At 36.5% G+C, this 21,305-nt stretch overlaps 4 protein-coding genes across 4 annotated transcripts in view; 3 read left to right on the forward strand and 1 right to left on the reverse strand.

Moving 5' to 3' along the window:
• Positions 1-21,305, forward strand: part of LOC115226739 — a 173,053-nt gene that overhangs the window by 48,138 nt on the left and 103,610 nt on the right. The window lies entirely within an intron of this gene.
• On the reverse strand, positions 1,482-2,078 carry LOC118768492 (gastrula zinc finger protein XlCGF7.1-like; the record flags this gene model as incomplete). The annotated part of the gene is made up of 1 exon (XM_036515111.1): positions 1,482-2,078. A coding segment is annotated over one exon (597 nt), but the record flags the coding sequence as incomplete, so codon positions are not given.
• LOC115226344 (zinc finger protein 271-like) lies at positions 9,871-11,490 on the forward strand (the record flags this gene model as incomplete). The annotated part of the gene is given in 4 exon segments (XM_029797345.2): positions 9,871-10,085; positions 10,087-10,718; positions 10,721-11,127; positions 11,459-11,490. Coding segments are annotated over 4 exon segments (1,260 nt in total), but the record flags the coding sequence as incomplete, so codon positions are not given.
• LOC118768602 (zinc finger protein 271-like) lies at positions 15,016-16,058 on the forward strand (the record flags this gene model as incomplete). Its single annotated transcript, XM_036515386.1, has 2 exons — positions 15,016-15,640; positions 15,893-16,058. Coding segments are annotated over 2 exons (699 nt in total), but the record flags the coding sequence as incomplete, so codon positions are not given.

The raw sequence follows: 21,305 nt of genomic DNA on the forward strand, positions 1-21,305 counted from the left end.
GCGTCAAACAGTCACAAAGACACACACACATATATAACTCTAACTCTCTCTTTTAATTGTTTCAGTCATTTGACTGCGGCCATGCTGGAGCACCGCCTTTAGTCGAGCAAATCAACCCCGGGACTTATTCTTTGTAAGCCCAGTACTTATTCTATCGGTCTCTTTTGCCGAACCACTAAGTGATGGGGACGTAAACACACCAGCATCAGTTGTCAAGCGATATTGGAGGGGCAAACACAGACACACACATAAATATATATATATATATGCGACAGGCTTCTTTCAGTTTCCGTCTACCAAATCCACTCACAAGGCATTGGTTGGCCCGGGACTATAGCAGAAGACACTTGCCCAAGATGCCACACATGAACCCGGAACCATGTGGTTGGTTAGCAAGCTACTTACCACACAGCCACACCTGCGCCTATGTATATACACATAAATACTCATTAATATACATATATATATATTGGGCTTCTTTCAGTTTCCATCTACCAAATCCAATCACAAGGATTTGGTCGGCTAATGTCTGTTGTATAAAATACTTGCCTAAGTAGGTTCGCAGTGGGACTGAACCTGGAAACATATATATATATGCTTACACGTTAATATATATGTGTGTGTATATATATACATGTGTGTGTATGTGAAGGTATTGGGGTTAGTGGTGTGAGCAATCAGCCCCTAATAAGGTCATAAATCCAATTCCCAGCAGCGTGCTGTGTTCTTGAGCAAGACATGTTGCTCCGGGTTCACTCAGCTGACAAAACTGAATTGTACCAGTAATTTGAAGGGCCAGCCTTATCAAATGGTCACATGCTTAATATGTGAGAGCTCCGTTATGGGTGAGCGTGTCTGTGGGGTGCTCAGCCACTTAAATGTTAATTTCAAGAGTAGGCTGTTGTGTTGATTGGAATTAGAAAAGCCTGACAGGGAAAGAGGTGTCATTATACCATTGTAGGAAGGTAAAGGGGACTACCACAACTGCAACAATAAAAAGGGCTGCTTCTCTCCTCTCAGTTGCCACTAAGTCATCTGCTTGCTTCTCAGCAGTCAGGTTTCCCACCAAAGAGGCCAATACTGAAAACGTAAGGTCTTTAAAGTCTGAAGGAGAAAATACAAAAAAAAAGAAAGAAAGAAAGAAAGAAATTACTCATTTTGCCCCTCTACTTATTTTTGTTCCCTTTCTCTATATCAAGAGATAAACATTCGATGCAGAAAGTGGTGTAGATGTTCTTCGGTTTTTATTTGGCTGTCTTCATATTTATTATGGTTGAATGAGATATTCCCACAAAGATATTATATTTAAATTGACCTAATATGTTGGGACTGACATGTTCCCTTCATTTAACCATCTTACAAACGATAACTCTGAGCACCTTTTCGAACTCCACCTGTCTAACATCACATCGATAAGGCTTCTCTCCAGTATGAATACATTTGTGTCTAGTTAATGTAATGCTTACAGAGAATGATTTACCACAGATGTCACACTGGAATGGTTTCTCCCCTGTATGAATACGTTTGTGTCTAGTCAAGCTACCTTTTTGGAAGAATGATTTACCACAGATGTCACAATGAAATGGCTTCTCCCCTGTATGAATACGTTGGTGTGTAGTCAAGTTATTACGTTGAGGGAATGATTTACCACAGATGTCACAGTGAAATGGCTTCTCCCCTGTATGAATACGTTGGTGTGTAGTCAAGTTATTACGTTGAGGGAATGATTTACCACAGATGTCACAGTGAAATGGCTTCTCCCCTGTATGAATACGTTGGTGTGTAGTCAAGTTATTACGTTGAGGGAATGATTTACCACAGATGTCACAGTGAAATGGCTTCTCCCCTGTATGAATACGTTGGTGTGTAGTCAAGTTATTACGTTGAGGGAATGATTTACCACAGATGTCACAGTGAAATGGCTTCTCCCCTGTATGAATACGTTGGTGTGTAGTCAAGTTATTACGTTGAGGGAATGATTTACCACAGATGTCACAGTGAAATGGCTTCTCCCCTGTATGAATACGTTGGTGTGTAGTCAAGTTATTACGTTGGGGGAATAATTTACCACAGATGTTACAGTGAAATGGCTTCTTCTCTATATGAATACGTTGGTGTGTAGCCAAGTTATTACGTTGAGGGAATGATTTACCACAGATGTCACAGTGAAATGGTTTCTCCCATGCATGAATACGTTGGTGTGTAGTCAAGTTATTACGTTGAGGGAATGATTTACCACAGATGTCACAGTGAAATGGCTTCTCCCCTGTATGAATACGTTTGTGTGTAGTCAAGTTACTTTTTTGAGGGAATGATTTACCACAGATGTCACAGTGAAATGGCTTCTTCCCTGTATGAATACGTTTGTGTCTAGTCAAGTTACTTTTTTGAGAGAATGATTTACCACAGATGTCACAGTGAAATGGCTTCTCCCCTGTATGAATACGTTGGTGTGTAGTCAAGTTATTACGTTGAGGGAATGATTTACCACAGATGTCACAGCGAAATGGCTTCTCCCCTGTATGAATACGTTTGTGTGTTGTCAAGTTATTACTTTGAGGGAATGATTTACCACAGATGTCACAGTGAAATGGCTTCTCCCCTGTATGAATACGTTGGTGTGTAGTCAAGTTATTACTTTGAGGGAATGATTTACCACAGATGTCACAGTGAAATGGTTTCTCCCCTGTATGAATACGCTTGTGCATACTTAAGTGACCTTTTCGAGAGAATGACCTTTTACAGACATCACACTCATGGGACAATTTTTGTCTCCCTTTTCCTCTATTTTCTGGAAAAATCAGTTTCTTTATTTTCTCACTCTTTTCCATTATTTTTCTTCAAAAATCACAGTATATAATCTTTTTACACCTTTTTGATTCTATAGTCTTTTGTTTCCAAATATTTCGACTGCTCTATTTCTGTCCATTATCACCTTTGTCCCAAAGCTCTTTAGTAAATTTATCCAAGTTTAATTTGCACAAAGACTCATCTTGTAGACACTCCAGCCAGTGATGTCCAGAAGGTTTGCTAATAACACATTTCAGAGTAAATATATCAGAGGAATTCCACTGTAGATTTAGAGAAACAATCTTATATATCTGTTCTCTACAATATTTCCATTTTGGTCTTTAAAAGATGATAAATAATGAGAATGTATCTTCAGTTATGCCGATGTCATCTGATATTCTGAAATAATAAAGAAACAACAGTGTAAGATAGAGAGGCTACTTAAAAAATACAGATTCAACATTACTAAAGAGATAAACACAAGAAATAAACATTTAAATGAACAACAGAACTTTCTAATTTATTAAAATTTACATCAGAAAATCTTTTGTGAAGCTAACAGATTTCTAAACTCCAGCTACACATTCACACACACACACATATATTGGGCTTCTTCCAGTTTCTTATTTCTTTACTACCCACAAGGGGCTAAACACAAAGGGGACAAACAAGGACAGTCAAACGGATTAAGTTGATTACATCGACTCCAGTGCGTAAATGGTACTTATTTAATCGACCCCGAAAGGATGAAAGGCAAAGTCAACCCTGGCGGAATTTGAACTCAGAACGTAGCAGCAGACGAAATACCTATTTCTTTACTAGCCACAAGGGGTTAAACACAGAGAGGTCAGATAAATGGATTAAGTCGATTACATCGACCCCAGTGCGTAACTGGTACTTATTTAATCGACCCCAGTGCGTAATTGGTACTTATTTAATCGACCCCGAAAGGCAAAGTCGACCCTGGTGGAATTTTTCTCAATTGTTTTCTCAACATTTCTGGGGTTGGAGATTATTTTAAGAATATTCTCCATCTAAAACACACAACAAACAAACGATGGAGCGTGTAGAAGGTTGCCGCTATAGCTAGAAATAGCAGCCAAATAACCGTAAGATTGCCTAGATAAAGATAAATAGACAGAGATAGGATGAGAAAGATAGAGATAGAGGGAGAGATGGTAGGTCTACTGTTTAGTGCCCCACTGAATTTTTTCCTCATAATTTTCAGAAAAATACATATTATTAAGGAAATTTTGAAGAAATACATTTTAAAGTCGTTTTGAATGATAATATTCCTTTTACGGCCTTATTCCGCTGTATTTTGTTGAATAAAATATGTAAGAGAAAAAATGTGGAGCAAGATTTAGATGTTTCAGCTTCATCCGAGCCTACAATTCCGAAAGTAGACACACACCGAAAAGAAACAAACAGATTTTGACAAATTTTCTAAAAGGAAAAACAAATTAAAAGAACATAAAATATGCTTAATTTTTTGTTGCTTCATCGAAATAAAAATTTCTTTACACAAACTTAATTGTCGCTCATTTTTCTCAATAATGTGCTCAAGGTTTTCTCAGTAGGATGTGCTTACTTTGAGATGGTAAATAAGTTGTAAAGGTTTATTATTCGTCAAAAAGAAAAAAACAATACATTCGTACAAACTTTTGTTGTCCAATAAAACACCCTCCAAACAAAGCAAACTTTGTGGGGTGCCGGTTTAGTCCCTGACGGCCCGACCATGCAAAGGGTTGTACTGGACTACATGTTACCAGTAGCACTCGAAAGTCACCTGGTACACACACACACACACACACACACATATATATTGATTTGAAAACCCCACTAGAATGGGAGAAAGCTCTAATACATGATCTAAGTTATATGATGTATAAAAACATGTAATATACAAATAAATATCTGTAAATATAAACCATCCGATTTTCTGAGTACCTCATTTCTTCTAATATAAAATACCTGTACATCATCTCCAAACCTTCCAATATATATATATATATATATATAAAGCATACCACTGGTATTTGAGTACTCTTTTTTCCACCTTGTTTCACATTTATGTGTTTACTCCGGTATATATATATATATATATATATATATATATATATATATATATATATATATATATATATATATATATATATATATATCGATACAATAATTGTTTCTTGTCAGGAACAAAAAAAGGTTTAATAGGACTGCAATAGAAGTGCTCTATTGGAAGAGACAAAAATATCAAACTAGAATCATTGAACAAGCAAATACAAAGTCAACCGCATGTCATTTCATAATTCGAACATTTAATTATAGAATAAACATATAACCCGCAAGATGGAACAAAATTCATATGTACAGCACGTAATAATAATAATATGGTATGGTGCGAGAAAAATTCTTATCATTAAAACCTAGAATTAATATTCTAGCGATTCAAAGAGAATACATTTATAAAAGGACGTAGAAAGTAAAATATAATATAAGTAATATATAAAAATATATAGGTATATAAAAATATAGACATATAAAAATATATAAAACATATATAAATATATATACATATAGGAGCATATAAAAAATATAATATAAATGTATATATCGTGTAAATAAAGTAAAATAAGGTTCATCGTTTAGAAATCTTAATCAGGTAAAATAAGCCGTATATATAAGAAGGAAATCATGTTTACTTATCCCTATGGCCATTTCAGGGGTGTATTATGTGTAAAGCACTAGGGTGCATTCAGATAATACCTCCTTCGTCAGGGAAAAAAAAAATATATATATATATATAAACGCAAAGATAGCCATCACGCACCAGAGAAATTCTGGAAAAGAAGAAGAATAAAATAAAAGGCTTACCTTAATTATTTGTTGCCTCTTTCCTCGGTCGACATTTGAAAATCTTTGCAAGTTTTGAGAAGATGTCGTCTGCTCTGAAAGTCACGTGACACTTAACACGCGCTTTCCCCCTCCCACTTCCACTTCTATTCTCACTCCCACTTCCACTCTCACTCATTCCTTTACACGGGGTATGATGTGGGTAGTATGCATATGCGTGTGTATTTCGTTTTCCGTTTTCTTGTTTTTTGTTTTTTGGCTTTTTCTGTTTCTACGTCTTATTGTGATGTCCTGTACTTCCGTATAATTATTTATATATGCATGTATATATACATGTAGATGTAGGTACGTACATATATGTTTGTATGTATGCATATATTTTTATTTATCTCCTATATATATATATATATATATATGTATGTATATATATATATATATATGTATATATATATATACGTACATATTCATGTCTGTCTGTCTGTATATGTATATATATATATATATATATAAATAGTGGGACAGGCCGTTTTATGGGTTACACTCGCTTTTCTCGCTCATAAAGGGCTTAGCCTCACGGCGTATCTTCAAGCCCCAGAATAACTTAAAGAGGTCTCAGGCCAGCTGTGCTTGGGGTCTGAAGATACACCGTAAGATACACCCTTATGAGCGAGAAACCCAGGGTAACCTTATAAACCAGCCTACCCCACAATAATATTAACTTAGAGCGCGGGTCTCCTTCGGGTTTATGTATTTCTATAAACGAACCTATACATACATACATACGTACATACGTACATACATATAGACATACATACACACACACACACATATAAAACAGTACTGATGCATCATTATATATAGATACAATATATAATCTATATATCTCCATATCCAAATATCTGTATACCAATATACACGTATCTAGGGTTATGGAAAAAAAGGAAAAATTAAGAAATGCGGGAATTGGGTGCGAAATTTAAGAATGCCAAATATTGGCAATTTTCCAGAATTTCCTTATCCCAAAACGGGGGTTTTTTGCAAAAAAATAAGGAAAAAAAAAAGGGAGAAAATTGGGGGTAGGGACGGGGGAAAGTCTTTCCTTCTTTTCTACTCTAGGCACAAGGCCCGAAATTTTTTTTTGGTGGGGAGGGCAGTCGATTAGATCGACTACCGTACACAACTTGTATTTAATGTATCGACTCCGAAAGGATGAAAGGAAAAGTCGTCCTTGGCGGGATTTGAGCTCAAAACAGACAGACGAAATACCGCATGCGCACAATCATACTTCCGTTTCCGTCATCAGCTGAAAAGTGTTCTTGTCATCAATATTTTGTAATATTTACAATTACACATTTATAATAACATGGCTCAACCACCACACACACACTTACAACAACTTCATCCTTTATAAAGAAGAAGATTTCCCTAAGTATTAAACTCGGAAAATATTCAATGTTTTTAAATCTGTAGACGATCGTTTGTTTGTTTTTTTTTGTCTCTTCTGTGTTTTATGGAAGAGAGACATCTTTGATTTGTGCGGGATTTAGCTGCTATTTCTAGCTGCGGATGAGAGACGTTCACGATTTGTTCGAGATTTGGCTGCTATTTCTAGCTATGGATGAGAGACGTTCACGATCTGTTCGAGATTTGGCTGCTATTTCTAGCTGCGGATGAGAGATGTTCACGATCTGTTCGAGATTTGCCGAAATGCTCGAAATTTCAGACGAAATATCTTACAAACTATAGAATTTTCTCAATAAAGCCAAGAGAAAATGATGTTTTATAAACACATTCTACCAGTATACGAAGTTTAAAAGTGTTTAGTTACCTAGAAATTATGTTACAAAGTGCCGTTCAAAAGGAAAAGATCCTTGGCTGCTATTTCTAGAATTATTTCTGCATTAGATTTCCGAATGGGAAATCGGTGTCAGATAGTTGATTCGGTCATTGCTGTTCGTGACTTGACACAAAGAAACTATATTCTTAGTGAGATTCGAGTCATAACAAATAGCATGACATCGATTATGGAATTCCTTGCGTCTGTAGGACGAATACGAAATTCATCCGAGTGCTACAACGACTGGACGTTCCTGACACCGAGGAAATGAACGTCCGAAGGAATGATGTGAAAACGTCCGGCTTGCAGGCGCAATCACAGTTTAAGAGAAAATCCATTAGACAGTATTATACTGCTTAATTCACCACTTCAGAAATGTCTTTTATGAATCCCATAAAATGCAGTGTATAGTCGGTACTACTAGCGAACAGGGGTCCCGGTGCGCACGCATCCATGCTAGCTACACGTGACTAGTCAATCCTACGACTACATAGCAAAGTAAATAAATAATTTTTTTTAAAACAAAGGAAATCAAACACAAAGTAAGGATCGACTAGTCACGACTAGCTAGCGCGAGTGCCTGCACCGGGACCACTCTTCTTAAGTAGTACCTATCCATGATTTGTGCGAGATTTGGCTGCTATTTCTAGAAATGTAAAGAGAGATGTCTTTGTTTTGTGCGAGATTTGGCTGCTATTTCTAGCAATGGAAGAGAGATGTCTTTGTTTTGTGCGAGATTTGGCTGCTATTTCTAGAAATGTAAAGAGAGATGTCTTTGTTTTGTCCGAGATTTGGCTGCTATTTCTAGCAATGTAAGAGAGATGTCTTTGTTTTGTGCGAGATTTGGCTGCTATTTCTAGCAATGTAAAGAGCGATGTCTTTGTTCTGTACGAGATTTGGCTGCTATTTCTAGCAATGGATGTTATTCCCTGCTCTTCTGCAGTTTAATCTAAATAATCTTACACAATGTGAAGGTGTAGCTGTGGTTTACAAATATGTAAGCTACACACAGATTCTGGGATGTAAATTTTAATACATTAAAAAGTTCAGTTGTTCGGGTAAATGCTTATTTCTAAAGTTTATCTCTGTAGAAATGTTGTCAATTTTCCACTGTTGAATCTGTATTTTGAAAGCAGCTTCTTTATCTTACACTGTTGTTTCTTTATTAGTTCAGAATATCGGATGACATTGGAATAACAGAAGATCTATTCTCAGTATTTATCATCTTTTGAAACTGAAAGAAAATTCTATACAAATTCTATAACACTTTCTATATATATGCTGTGAATTTCTGTGAAATATTTGTTCTAATCTGATGTGATTAGCAAAAGTTTTGCACATCACTGTCTGCAGTGCCGAGAAGATGAGTTTGTGTGCTTGGATACGTTTACATAAATGTTATTAGAGCAGGGAAACAATGGAGAGAAAATCAGGAGTGGAAGTATTTGTGAGATTAAACGATAAGAAGAAAAACAAGAAAAGTATATTTACATTGTGATTTGAGAGAAATAATAATGGAAAAGAGTGAGAAAATTATAGAAATAGATAGAGACCGTATCACTGTGATATCTGTGGTCAATCATTCGCTGCAAATAGTCAATTAATTACTCACAAACGTATCCATACAGGGGAAAAGCCATATCACTGTGATATCTGTGGCAAATCTTTCTTTGAAAATGGTAAATTAACTGTACACAGGCGTATTCATACAGGAGAGAAGCCATATGACTGTGATATCTGTGGTAAATCTTTCATCCGCAATCATGACGTAACTAGACATAAACGTATTCATTCAGGCGAAAGACCGTATCACTGTGATATCTGTGGTAAATCATTCTCACAAAATAGTGACTTAACTAAACAGACGTCTTCATTCAGGCGAAAGACCGTATCACTGTGATATCTGTGGTAAATCATTCTCACAAAATAGTGACTTAACTAAACACAGACGTCTTCATTCAGGAGAGAGACCATATCACTGTGATATCTGTGGTAAATCATTCTCACAAAATAGTGACTTAACTAAACAGACGTCTTCATTCAGGCGAAAGACCGTATCACTGTGATATCTGTGGTAAATCATTCTCACAAAATAGTGACTTAACTAAACACAGACGTCTTCATTCAGGAGAGAGACCAAATCACTGTGATATCTGTGGTAAATCATTCTCACAAAATAGTGACTTAACTAAACAGACGTCTTCATTCAGGCGAAAGACCGTATCACTGTGATATCTGTGGTAAATCATTCTCACAAAATAGTGACTTAACTAAACACAGACGTCTTCATTCAGGAGAGAGACCATATCACTGTGATATCTGTGGTAAATCATTCTCACAAAATAGTGACTTAACTAAACAGACGTCTTCATTCAGGCGAAAGACCGTATCACTGTGATATCTGTGGTAAATCATTCTCACAAAATAGTGACTTAACTAAACACAGACGTCTTCATTCAGGCGAAAGACCGTATCACTGTGATATCTGTGGTAAATCATTCTCACAAAATAGTGACTTAACTAAACACAGACGTCTTCATTCAGGCGAAAGACCGTATCACTGTGATATCTGTGGTAAATCATTCTCACAAAATAGTGACTTAACTAAACAGACGTCTTCATTCAGGCGAAAGACCGTATCACTGTGATATCTGTGGTAAATCATTCTCACAAAATAGTGACTTAACTAAACACAGACGTCTTCATTCAGGAGAGAGACCATATCACTGTGATATCTGTGGTAAATCATTCTCACAAAGTAGTGACTTAACTAAACACAGACGTCTTCATTCAGGAGAGAGACCATATCACTCTGATATCTGTGGTCAATCATTCTCACAAAATAGTGACTTAACTAAACACAGACGTCTTCATTCAGGCGAAAGACCGTATCACTGTGATATCTGTGGTAAATCATTCTCACAAAATAGTGACTTAACTAAACACAGACGTCTTCATTCAGGCGAAAGACCGTATCACTGTGATATCTGTGCTAAATCATTCTCACAAAATAGTGACTTAACTAAACACAGACGTCTTCATTCAGGCGAAAGACCGTATCACTGTGATATCTGTGGTAAATCATTCTCACAAAATAGTGACTTAACTAAACACAGACGTCTTCATTCAGGAGAGAGACCATATCACTGTGATATCTGTGGTAAATCATTCTCACAAAATAGTGACTTAACTAAACACAGACGTCTTCATTCAGGAGAGAGACCATATCACTGTGATATCTGTGTAAATCATTCTCACAAAGTAGTGACTTAACTAAACACAGACGTCTTCATTCAGGAGAGAGACCATATCACTCTGATATCTGTGGTCAATCATTCTCACAAAATAGTGACTTAACTAAACACAGACGTCTTCATTCAGGCGAAAGACCGTATCACTGTGATATCTGTGGTAAATCATTCTCACAAAATAGTGACTTAACTAAACACAGACGTCTTCATTCAGGCGAAAGACCGTATCACTGTGATATCTGTGCTAAATCATTCTCACAAAATAGTGACTTAACTAAACACAGACGTCTTCATTCAGGCGAAAGACCGTATCACTGTGATATCTGTGGTAAATCATTCTCACAAAATAGTGACTTAACTAAACACAGACGTCTTCATTCAGGAGAGAGACCATATCACTGTGATATCTGTGGTAAATCATTCTCACAAAATAGTGACTTAACTAAACACAGACGTCTTCATTCAGGAGAGAGACCATATCACTGTGATATCTGTGGTAAATCATTCTCACAAAATAGTGACTTAACTAAACAGACGTCTTCATTCAGGCGAAAGACCATATCACTGTGATATCTGTGGTAAATCATTCTCCCAAAATAGTGACTTAACTAAACACAGACGTCTTCATTCAGGAGAGAGACCATATCACTGTGATATCTGTGGTAAATCATTCTCACAAAATAGTGACTTAACTAAACAAACGTCTTCATTCAGGCGAAAGACCGTATCACTGTGATATCTGTGGTAAATCATTCTCACAAAATAGTGACTTAACTAAACACAGACGTCTTCATTCAGGAGAGAGACCATATCACTGTGATATCTGTGGTAAATCATTCTCACAAAATAGTGACTTAACTAAACACAGACGTCTTCATTCAGGAGAGAGACCATATCACTGTGATATCTGTGGTAAATCATTCTCACAAAATAGTGACTTAACTAAACAGACGTCTTCATTCAGGCGAAAGACCGTATCACTGTGATATCTGTGGTAAATCATTCTCACAAAATAGTGACTTAACTAAACACAGACGTCTTCATTCAGGAGAGAGACCATATCACTGTGATATCTGTGGTAAATCATTCTCACAAAATAGTGACTTAACTAAACACAGACGTCTTCATTCAGGCGAAAGACCGTATCACTGTGAATCTGTGGTAAATCATTCTCACAAAATAGTGACTTAACTAAACACAGACGTCTTCATTCAGGCGAAAGACCGTATCACTGTGATATCTGTGGTAAATCATTCTCACAAAATAGTGACTTAACTAAACAGACGTCTTCATTCAGGCGAAAGACGTATCACTGTGATATCTGTGGTAAATCATTCTCACAAAATAGTGACTTAACTAAACACAGACGTCTTCATTCAGGAGAGAGACCATATCACTGTGATATCTGTGGTAAATCATTCTCACAAAGTAGTGACTTAACTAAACACAGACGTCTTCATTCAGGAGAGAGAGACCATATCACTCTGATATCTGTGGTCAATCATTCTCACAAAATAGTGACTTAACTAAACACAGACGTCTTCATTCAGGCGAAAGACCGTATCACTGTGATATCTGTGGTAAATCATTCTCACAAAATAGTGACTTAACTAAACAGACGTCTTCATTCAGGCGAAAGACCGTATCACTGTGATATCTGTGGTAAATCATTCTCACAAAATAGTGACTTAACTAAACACAGACGTCTTCATTCAGAGAGAGACCATATCACTGTGATATCTGTGGTAAATCATTCTCACAAAATAGTGACTTAACTAACACAGACGTCTTCATTCAGGCGAAAGACCGTATCACTGTGATATCTGTGCTAAATCATTCTCACAAAATAGTGACTTAACTAAACACAGACGTCTTCATTCAGGCGAAAGACGTATCACTGTGATATCTGTGGTAAATCATTCTCACAAAATAGTGACTTAACTAAACACAGACGTCTTCATTCAGGAGAGAGACCATATCACTGTGATATCTGTGGTAAATCATTCTCACAAAATAGTGACTTAACTAAACACAGACGTCTTCATTCAGGAGAGAGACCATATCACTGTGATATCTGTGGTAAATCATTCTCACAAAATAGTGACTTAACTAAACAGACGTCTTCATTCAGGCGAAAGACCGTATCACTGTGATATCTGTGGTAAATCATTCTCCCAAAATAGTGACTTAACTAACACAGACGTCTTCATTCAGGAGAGAGACCATATCACTGTGATATCTGTGGTAAATCATTCTCACAAAATAGTGACTTAACTAAACAAACGTCTTCATTCAGGCGAAAGACCGTATCACTGTGATATCTGTGGTAAATCATTCTCACAAAATAGTGACTTAACTAACACAGACGTCTTCATTCAGGAGAGAGACCATATCACTGTGATATCTGTGGTAAATCATTCTCACAAAATAGTGACTTAACTAAACACAGACGTCTTCATTCAGGAGAGAGACCATATCACTGTGATATCTGTGGTAAATCATTCTCACAAAATAGTGACTTAACTAAACAGACGTCTTCATTCAGGCGAAAGACCGTATCACTGTGATATCTGTGGTAAATCATTCTCACAAAATAGTGACTTAACTAAACACAGACGTCTTCATTCAGGCGAAAGACTGTATCACTGTGATATCTGTGGTACATCATTCTCACAAAATAGTGACTTAACTAAACAGACGTCTTCATTCAGGCGAAAGACCGTATCACTGTGATATCTGTGGTAAATCATTCTCACAAAATAGTGACTTAACTAAACACAGACGTCTTCATTCAGGAGAGAGACCATATCACTGTGATATCTGTGGTCAATCATTCTCACAAAATAGTGACTTAACTAAACACAGACGTCTTCATTCAGGCGAAAGACCGTATCACTGTGATATCTGTGGTAAATCATTCTCACAAAATAGTGACTTAACTAAACAGACGTCTTCATTCAGGCGAAAGACCGTATCACTGTGATATCTGTGGTAAATCATTCTCACAAAATAGTGACTTAACTAAACACAGACGTCTTCATTCAGGAGAGAGAGACCATATCACTGTGATATCTGTGGTAAATCATTCTCACAAAATAGTGACTTAACTAAACAGACGTCTTCATTCAGGCGAAAGACCGTATCACTGTGATATCTGTGGTAAATCATTCTCACAAAATAGTGACTTAACTAAACAGACGTCTTCATTCAGGCGAAGACCGTATCACTGTGATATCTGTGGTAAATCATTCTCACAAAATAGTGACTTAACTAAACACAGACGTCTTCATTCAGGAGAGAGACCATATCACTGTGATATCTGTGGTCAATCATTCTCACAAAATAGTGACTTAACTAAACACAGACGTCTTCATTCAGGCGAAAGACCGTATCACTGTGATATCTGTGGTAAATCATTCTCACAAAATAGTGACTTAACTAAACAGACGTCTTCATTCAGGCGAAAGACCGTATCACTGTGATATCTGTGGTAAATCATTCTCACAAAATAGTGACTTAACTAAACACAGACGTCTTCATTCAGGAGAGAGACCATATCACTGTGATATCTGTGGTAAATCATTCTCACAAAATAGTGACTTAACTAAACAGACGTCTTCATTCAGGCGAAAGACCGTATCACTGTGATATCTGTGGTAAATCATTCTCACAAAATAGTGACTTAACTAAACAGACGTCTTCATTCAGGCGAAAGACCGTATCACTGTGATATCTGTGGTAAATCATTCTCACAAAATAGTGACTTAACTAAACACAGACGTCTTCATTCAGGGTAGAGACCATATCACTGTGATATCTGTGGTAAATCATTCTCACAAAATAGTGACTTAACTAAACACAGACGTCTTCATTCAGGCGAAAGACCGTATCACTGTGATATCTGTGGTAAATCATTCTCACAAAATAGTGACTTAACTAAACACAGACGTCTTCATTCAGGAGAGAGACCGTATTACTGTGATATCTGTGGTAAATCATTCTCACAAAATAGTGACTTAACTAAACACAGACGTCTTCATTCAGGAGAGAGACCATATCACTGTGATATCTGTGGTAAATCATTCTCACAAAATAGTGACTTAACTAAACACAGACGTCTTCATTCAGGCGAAAGACCGTATCACTGTGATATCTGTGGTAAATCATTCTCACAAAATAGTGACTTAACTAAACAGACGTCTTCATTCAGGCGAAAGACCGTATCACTGTGATATCTGTGGTAAATCATTCTCACAAAATAGTGACTTAACTAAACACAGACGTCTTCATTCAGGAGAGAGACCATATCACTGTGATATCTGTGGTCAATCATTCTCACAAAATAGTGACTTAACTAAACACAGACGTCTTCATTCAGGCGAAAGACCGTATCACTGTGATATCTGTGGTAAATCATTCTCACAAAATAGTGACTTAACTAAACACAGACGTCTTCATTCAGGCGAAAGACCGTATCACTGTGATATCTGTGGTAAATCATTCTCACAAAATAGTGACTTAACTAAACACAGACGTCTTCATTCAGGAGAGAGACCATATCACTGTGATATCTGTGGTAAATCATTCTCACAAAATAGTGACTTAACTAAACACAGACGTCTTCATACAGGAGAGAGACCATATCACTGTGATATCTGTGGTAAATCATTCTCACAAAATAGTGACTTAACTAAACACAGACGTCTTCATTCAGGCGAAAGACCGTATCACTGTGATATCTGTGGTAAATCATTCTCACAAAATAGTGACTTAACTAAACACAGACGTCTTCATTCAGGCGAAAGACCGTATCACTGTGATATCTGTGGTAAATCATTCTCACAAAATAGTGACTTAACTAAACACAGACGTCTTCATTCAGGAGAGAGACCATATCACTGTGATATCTGTGGTAAATCATTCTCACAAAATAGTGACTTAACTAAACACAGACGTCTTCATTCAGGAGAGAGACCATATCACTGTGATATCTGTGGTAAATCATTCTCACAAAATAGTGACTTAACTAAACGCAGACGTCTTCATTCAGGAGAGAGACCATATCACTGTGATATCTGTGGTCAATCATTCTCTAAAAGTTATAGCGTAACTTCACACAAACGTACTCATACAGGAGAGAAGCCATATTATTGTAATGTCTGTGGTAAATCATTCACTAAATGTAGTAATTTAACTGCACACAAATGTATTCAGAGAGAAGAGAAAGGAAAAGACTAATTTCTAATTGTTTCTTCGGTTCTTTTTCTTAATATTCCTGTTTTTCATGTAATGGAAATTACAATTCTGAAAATAAAGATTTTCCCAAAATTCCAGTTTTTTTATTTTGTCTTTCATACCTTTTCACACAAGCCTCACTTCCATGCTCTTTTCATTTCCCATGATGTAGGGACCCCTATACTGAAACTTCTCCTTCAACCCTACACATTGTTCTTTGTTGAATACCACTTCCCCAATTTACTATATATATATTTATTTGTTTTTTATTAGCTTTTAAATGCTTCTCAAATATGTTAATGGTAGCACAAGTCATGGCTTTTTCAAACACACGGATGCAGTAAAGTTGTCAAATATATACATAAACAATGACCTCCTGTACAAAATGGAAGAAACCACAAGAGAAGAATATTCCTCATAACAATAGTTTAGTGCCCCACAACAGACTGTCTACTCATAACCTACTTATCGTTGTTTAAATTAAATTTTGCAGAGATAAGTGTTTGAGGGTCTAGACTACAATTACCTTACTAAAATTGAGGAATGAAATTTTTGTTTGAGATTCTGACCGTTCTTGACGCCCCCCTCTTTTTGTGAGGCTCATAGCTCAGCTAATTAGGAAGAGAGAGAAACAGATGCAGTTTGGCTTTGTGTTATGTAGAAGCACTACTGATGTTTTCTTCTTTGTAAGACCAGTACTGAGAAGAATTTAGTAAAAATTAAACCTCTATACTTGACATTGAGAAAGCCTTTGACAGGTTCCCCCACTTCCTTATTCAGTGGTTAATGCAGAAGCTAGGGATAGAGTTGTTGGTGTGAGCCATACAAACTGTGTACAGGGATGCTGTCAGTAAGAGGAAAGTTGGTAATGTGTGTAGCAATGAATTTAGTAAGCAAGTAGGAGTTCCCGAAGGATCAATTCTCACTCCCCTCTTATTTATCATAGACCTTCTAGCCATAGCAGAGGAATTTAAGACTGGATGCCCTTGAGAGCTCCACTATGATGATAACCTTGTTCTTATAGCGGAATTTCTACAAGAGTTAGAGAATGAATATAAAGTGTGGATGCAGCGTCTGCAATTCGAGGGACTTAGACTTAATTTAGCAAAACCCATAGCACTAGCATGTAGGAAAGCAGACAAGTCACTAATTTCTTCAAGGAGATGGCCTTGATTGATCTGACTTGATTCTTACTGGATTGACTTCATTCTTACTTGAAAATGAGATACTTGTGAATGTGAAGTCTTTCCATGGTGATGAATGTACAACTCAACATAGGTTAGTGGTTTGTGATTTGAAACTTAGAGCTAGAAGGTTTCCGAGAAATAGGTCATTCCAGAAAACGACAATATATAAATTCAAACACTCAACAAAAACAGTAAGAAATTTTGTGAAATTCTATTTGAAGCATTTAAAATAGAGATGTATAGCATATTGGACAACTGGAAGTCCCTGCAGGACAATCTACTGAGGGACACAGACAGTTCACTCAAATAATACCAAGAAGTTTTTAAAATATTTTATACGTCTGACGTTTTTCGCATGCCTTCCAACAAATTATCGGCCAAAGTTGAGGTCCCCAGGAACAGAAAGATAGTAACAAGAGTCAGCTACCGTGGTTTCTGTAAAACCCACGCACGAGATATATTTCCATTTCCATGTTGACATTAATTGAATTGTTGGTTGAATGAATTTCTATTCCTTAACTTTTAATACATTTCTCATCTATTACAAATGCACTTATAACAACGTTATCCTTTATGAAACTTTTCCGTGAGTATTTCATCAGTAGACGTTCAATATTTGACTTTTCGATTGGTTGTGTTTCTCCAATTTTTTATGTATCAGAGATGTCTATGAATTGTACAAGATTTGGCTGCTATTTCTAGCTATGGAAGAGAGTTATCTATGATTTAAGCGAGATTTGGCTGCTATTTCTAGCTATGGAAGAGAAATGTCTATGATTAGTGCGATATCTGGCTGCTATTTCTAGCTATGGATGAGAGATGTCTATTATTTGAACAAGATTTGGCTGCTATTTCTGGCTATAGAAGAGAAATGGGTACTACTAGTGAACAGTGGTCCCGGTGCGCGCACTCGCTAGCCAGTCGTAATTAGTCGATCCTACGACTTTTTAACCCTAACCTCAGTTTGTTTTAAAAAATAATTTATTTACTTAGTTTAAAAAATTATTTACTTTGCGTTTTATTTACTTTGTTGGAAAAATATTATTTAATTTTCTTTGATATGGATTCAGCCTTGAAATACAAAGATACGCGCAGGTCGTTGTAGGATCGACTACTTACGTCTAGCTAGCGCGAGTGCGCGCACCGGGACCACTGTTCGCTAGTAATACCCATATTCTTTACCTCCGCCAAATAAATTGCCTACATTTGCTGTAAAATGAGAGTAAAGTGGCTTCCTTAATTTTTATTGTAAAATCAGTATAATTATTTTTGTCATGTCCCTGTAAGAGAACTTCCGGTTTAGTTTGCAATGAAGCCCATCTCTGCCACCGCATCCCACAGTTCGTTTTCCCTGTCTCTATATGTGTGTCTGTGCACGCATACATTCGTTCTCAACATGTTATTTGTTTCGACTTCATTCCCAATACCCTCCCCATCTATCGGTCCCTTTTTCTGTACTTGTGAGCCAGGGAGGAGAGAGAGTTTTTAACAAGAAAGAGGGGATGCCTGGTTATCTAGCCGGAAAGAAGATCAGAGAAAGAGAGAGGCTGCTCAAGAAAGAGGGCAGGAACAGGTCCGTTGCTGAAGACGAGATGTGCGGTTATCCTGAGGGAGAGAGAGAGAGAGTTAACATGAAAGACGCCAGGAGCAATTGTAAAGAAGATAGATACATGGTTACCTGGCCATATTCCTACCGCTCTATGTTACGCTGGTGAGACCCATATTGGAGTAGGGGATTCAAGCCTCTTCTCCTTATCTCCAGAGATAAGAGCAAGAGAAGAATGGAGAGAGAGATTAAGAATGAGGGCAGAAACTGTAGAAGAGGTACATAGCCAGTCAAGGAAAGAGCAAAAGAAAGAGATTAGGGGACAACAAGAGAGTAGGAGAGAGAAGGCAACGAAGGGCCAGGGTATACATGCAAGGAGCAGGGATCAAAGCATAGATGGGATGAGAGACTAAGGAACAGAGGGGTGTATATATACATACATATATATATGCATATATACATACGTATATGTGCATACCTACATATATATGCATATATACCTACTTATATGTACATACCTACATCTATATGTATATATACATGCATATATGTGCATACCTACATCTATATGTATATATACATGCATATATGGATACAGGACATCAAAAAAATGTTGAACACAATGAGAAACGAAAACATAAAAACAAAAATATAGAAACGATCTTTTTTTGTAAACAACAGAAAAAAAACAGAGAAACGAGACATACAACGCATGGAATATTCCCCTTCTTCAGTTGTCCCTTCTTCATTACCCCACATTTCGAAAGTAAGGACAGTTTAATAAGAAATTGAAAAGAAAAGTTCAGTTGTTTACTTCTAGAATTTCTCTCTGTAGACATGTAGTAAGAGTTGCACTGTTGCATGTCTGCTATTAAAATATCCTCTTGTATCTTATGCTGTTGTTTCTCTCTTATTTCAGAATATCAGACAACTGTGACATCAAAGAATTGCTTTCATCAGATTCATCATCAACATCTGTTATCTTTTAAAGACCAAAGAAAAACGTTACATGCGACAAATATATAAACTCTGTGAAATATTTCTTCTGAACGGAGATTAATGGCAGCGTTTCCCTACTCTACAGTCTGCAGTATGTACAAGATGAATTTGCTTACTTGTAATTAAATTTGGATGAAAATCAGAGTTGATGAGAAAATAGCTGTAAAACATTTGAAATAAATGAACAATAAAAAGTGAAAGAAGGAAATAAATTTATATTGTTCTGGGAGAAGAGAAAAACTATTGAAACAATGGATAATGTTACAGACTTAAAGGATTGATTTATTATTTTGTTGAAGAGATGCAGAAAGTGACTGAAAAATCGTCATACCATTGTGGTGTGTGTAAGAAACCATTTGCTCTGGAAAGTAACCTTATTAAACACAAATGTATTAATAGAGGTGAGAAACCGTATCCCTGTGATATTTGTGGGGAATCATTCTCTAAAAGGTTTAGTTTAACTGTCCACATACGTATTCACACAGGAGAAAAAGCATATCAGTGTGACATCTGTGGTAAATCATTCTCTAGAAATGATGGTCTCACTAGCCATAAACGTACTCATACAGGAAAGAAGTCATATCACTGTGATATCTGTAGTAAATCATTCTCAGAATGTGTTAACTTAACTAAACACAAACGTACTCATACAGGTGAGTAACCATATCACTGTGATATCTGTGGTAAATATTTTTCTGAATCTGGTCAATTGACTAAACATAAACGTACTCATACAGGAGAGAAACCATATCACTGTGACATCTGCAGTAAATCATTCTCTAGGAATGATGGTCTCACTAATCATAAACGTATTCATATGGGTCTGAAGCCATATCACTGTGATGTCTGTGGTAAATCATTCTCACAGTCTGGTAACTTAACTAAACACAAACGGACCCATACAGGGGATTAACTATATCAGTGTGTTGGATATTTTTCTGAAAATACTCATTTAACTAAATCTAAGCACATTCATACAGAGAAGCTTTTATGACTGATATCTGTAGTGAATCCTTCTCTCAACTGACTTTACTAAACACAAATGTGTTCATACATGAGAAAGTCCATATCACTGTGATATCCATTGTAAATCATTCTATATAACTGGTGCTTTGAATAGACACAAACATATTCATACACAAAGGAGGCCATACCATTGTGATATCGGTAGTAAATCATTCTGTAATTTAAATACCTTAGTTACAAACATATTCATACAAGAAATCAATATAGCTGTGATATCCGTAGTAAATCATTCACGTGAAGGTTTCATTTAACTACTCATATATGCATTCATATGGAAGATAAACCATATCACTGTGACATCTGTGGTGTATCATTTTCTCAAGCAAACGTTTTACATTCTCACAAATGTGTTCAGACAGGAGGAAAGTCACAGCATTGTGATGTCTCTGAGAAATCATTCCCTGACAAAAGGGAATTATCTCTCCATTTAGCTATTCACTTAGGAAGTACAACTGTATTATTGGTCCAAATTCGTTACCTTACACAATGATAAACCTCTCAAGACAATTTTTTTATTCGCTGAAGCAATATCTACCCTCGACTTTTCCTAATCACTCATCTCATTTTGTTTCCCCATTTTGAAA

Source organism: Octopus sinensis, linkage group LG30, assembly GCF_006345805.1.
Source record: "Octopus sinensis linkage group LG30, ASM634580v1, whole genome shotgun sequence".
NCBI lineage: Eukaryota > Metazoa > Mollusca > Cephalopoda > Octopoda > Octopodidae > Octopus > Octopus sinensis.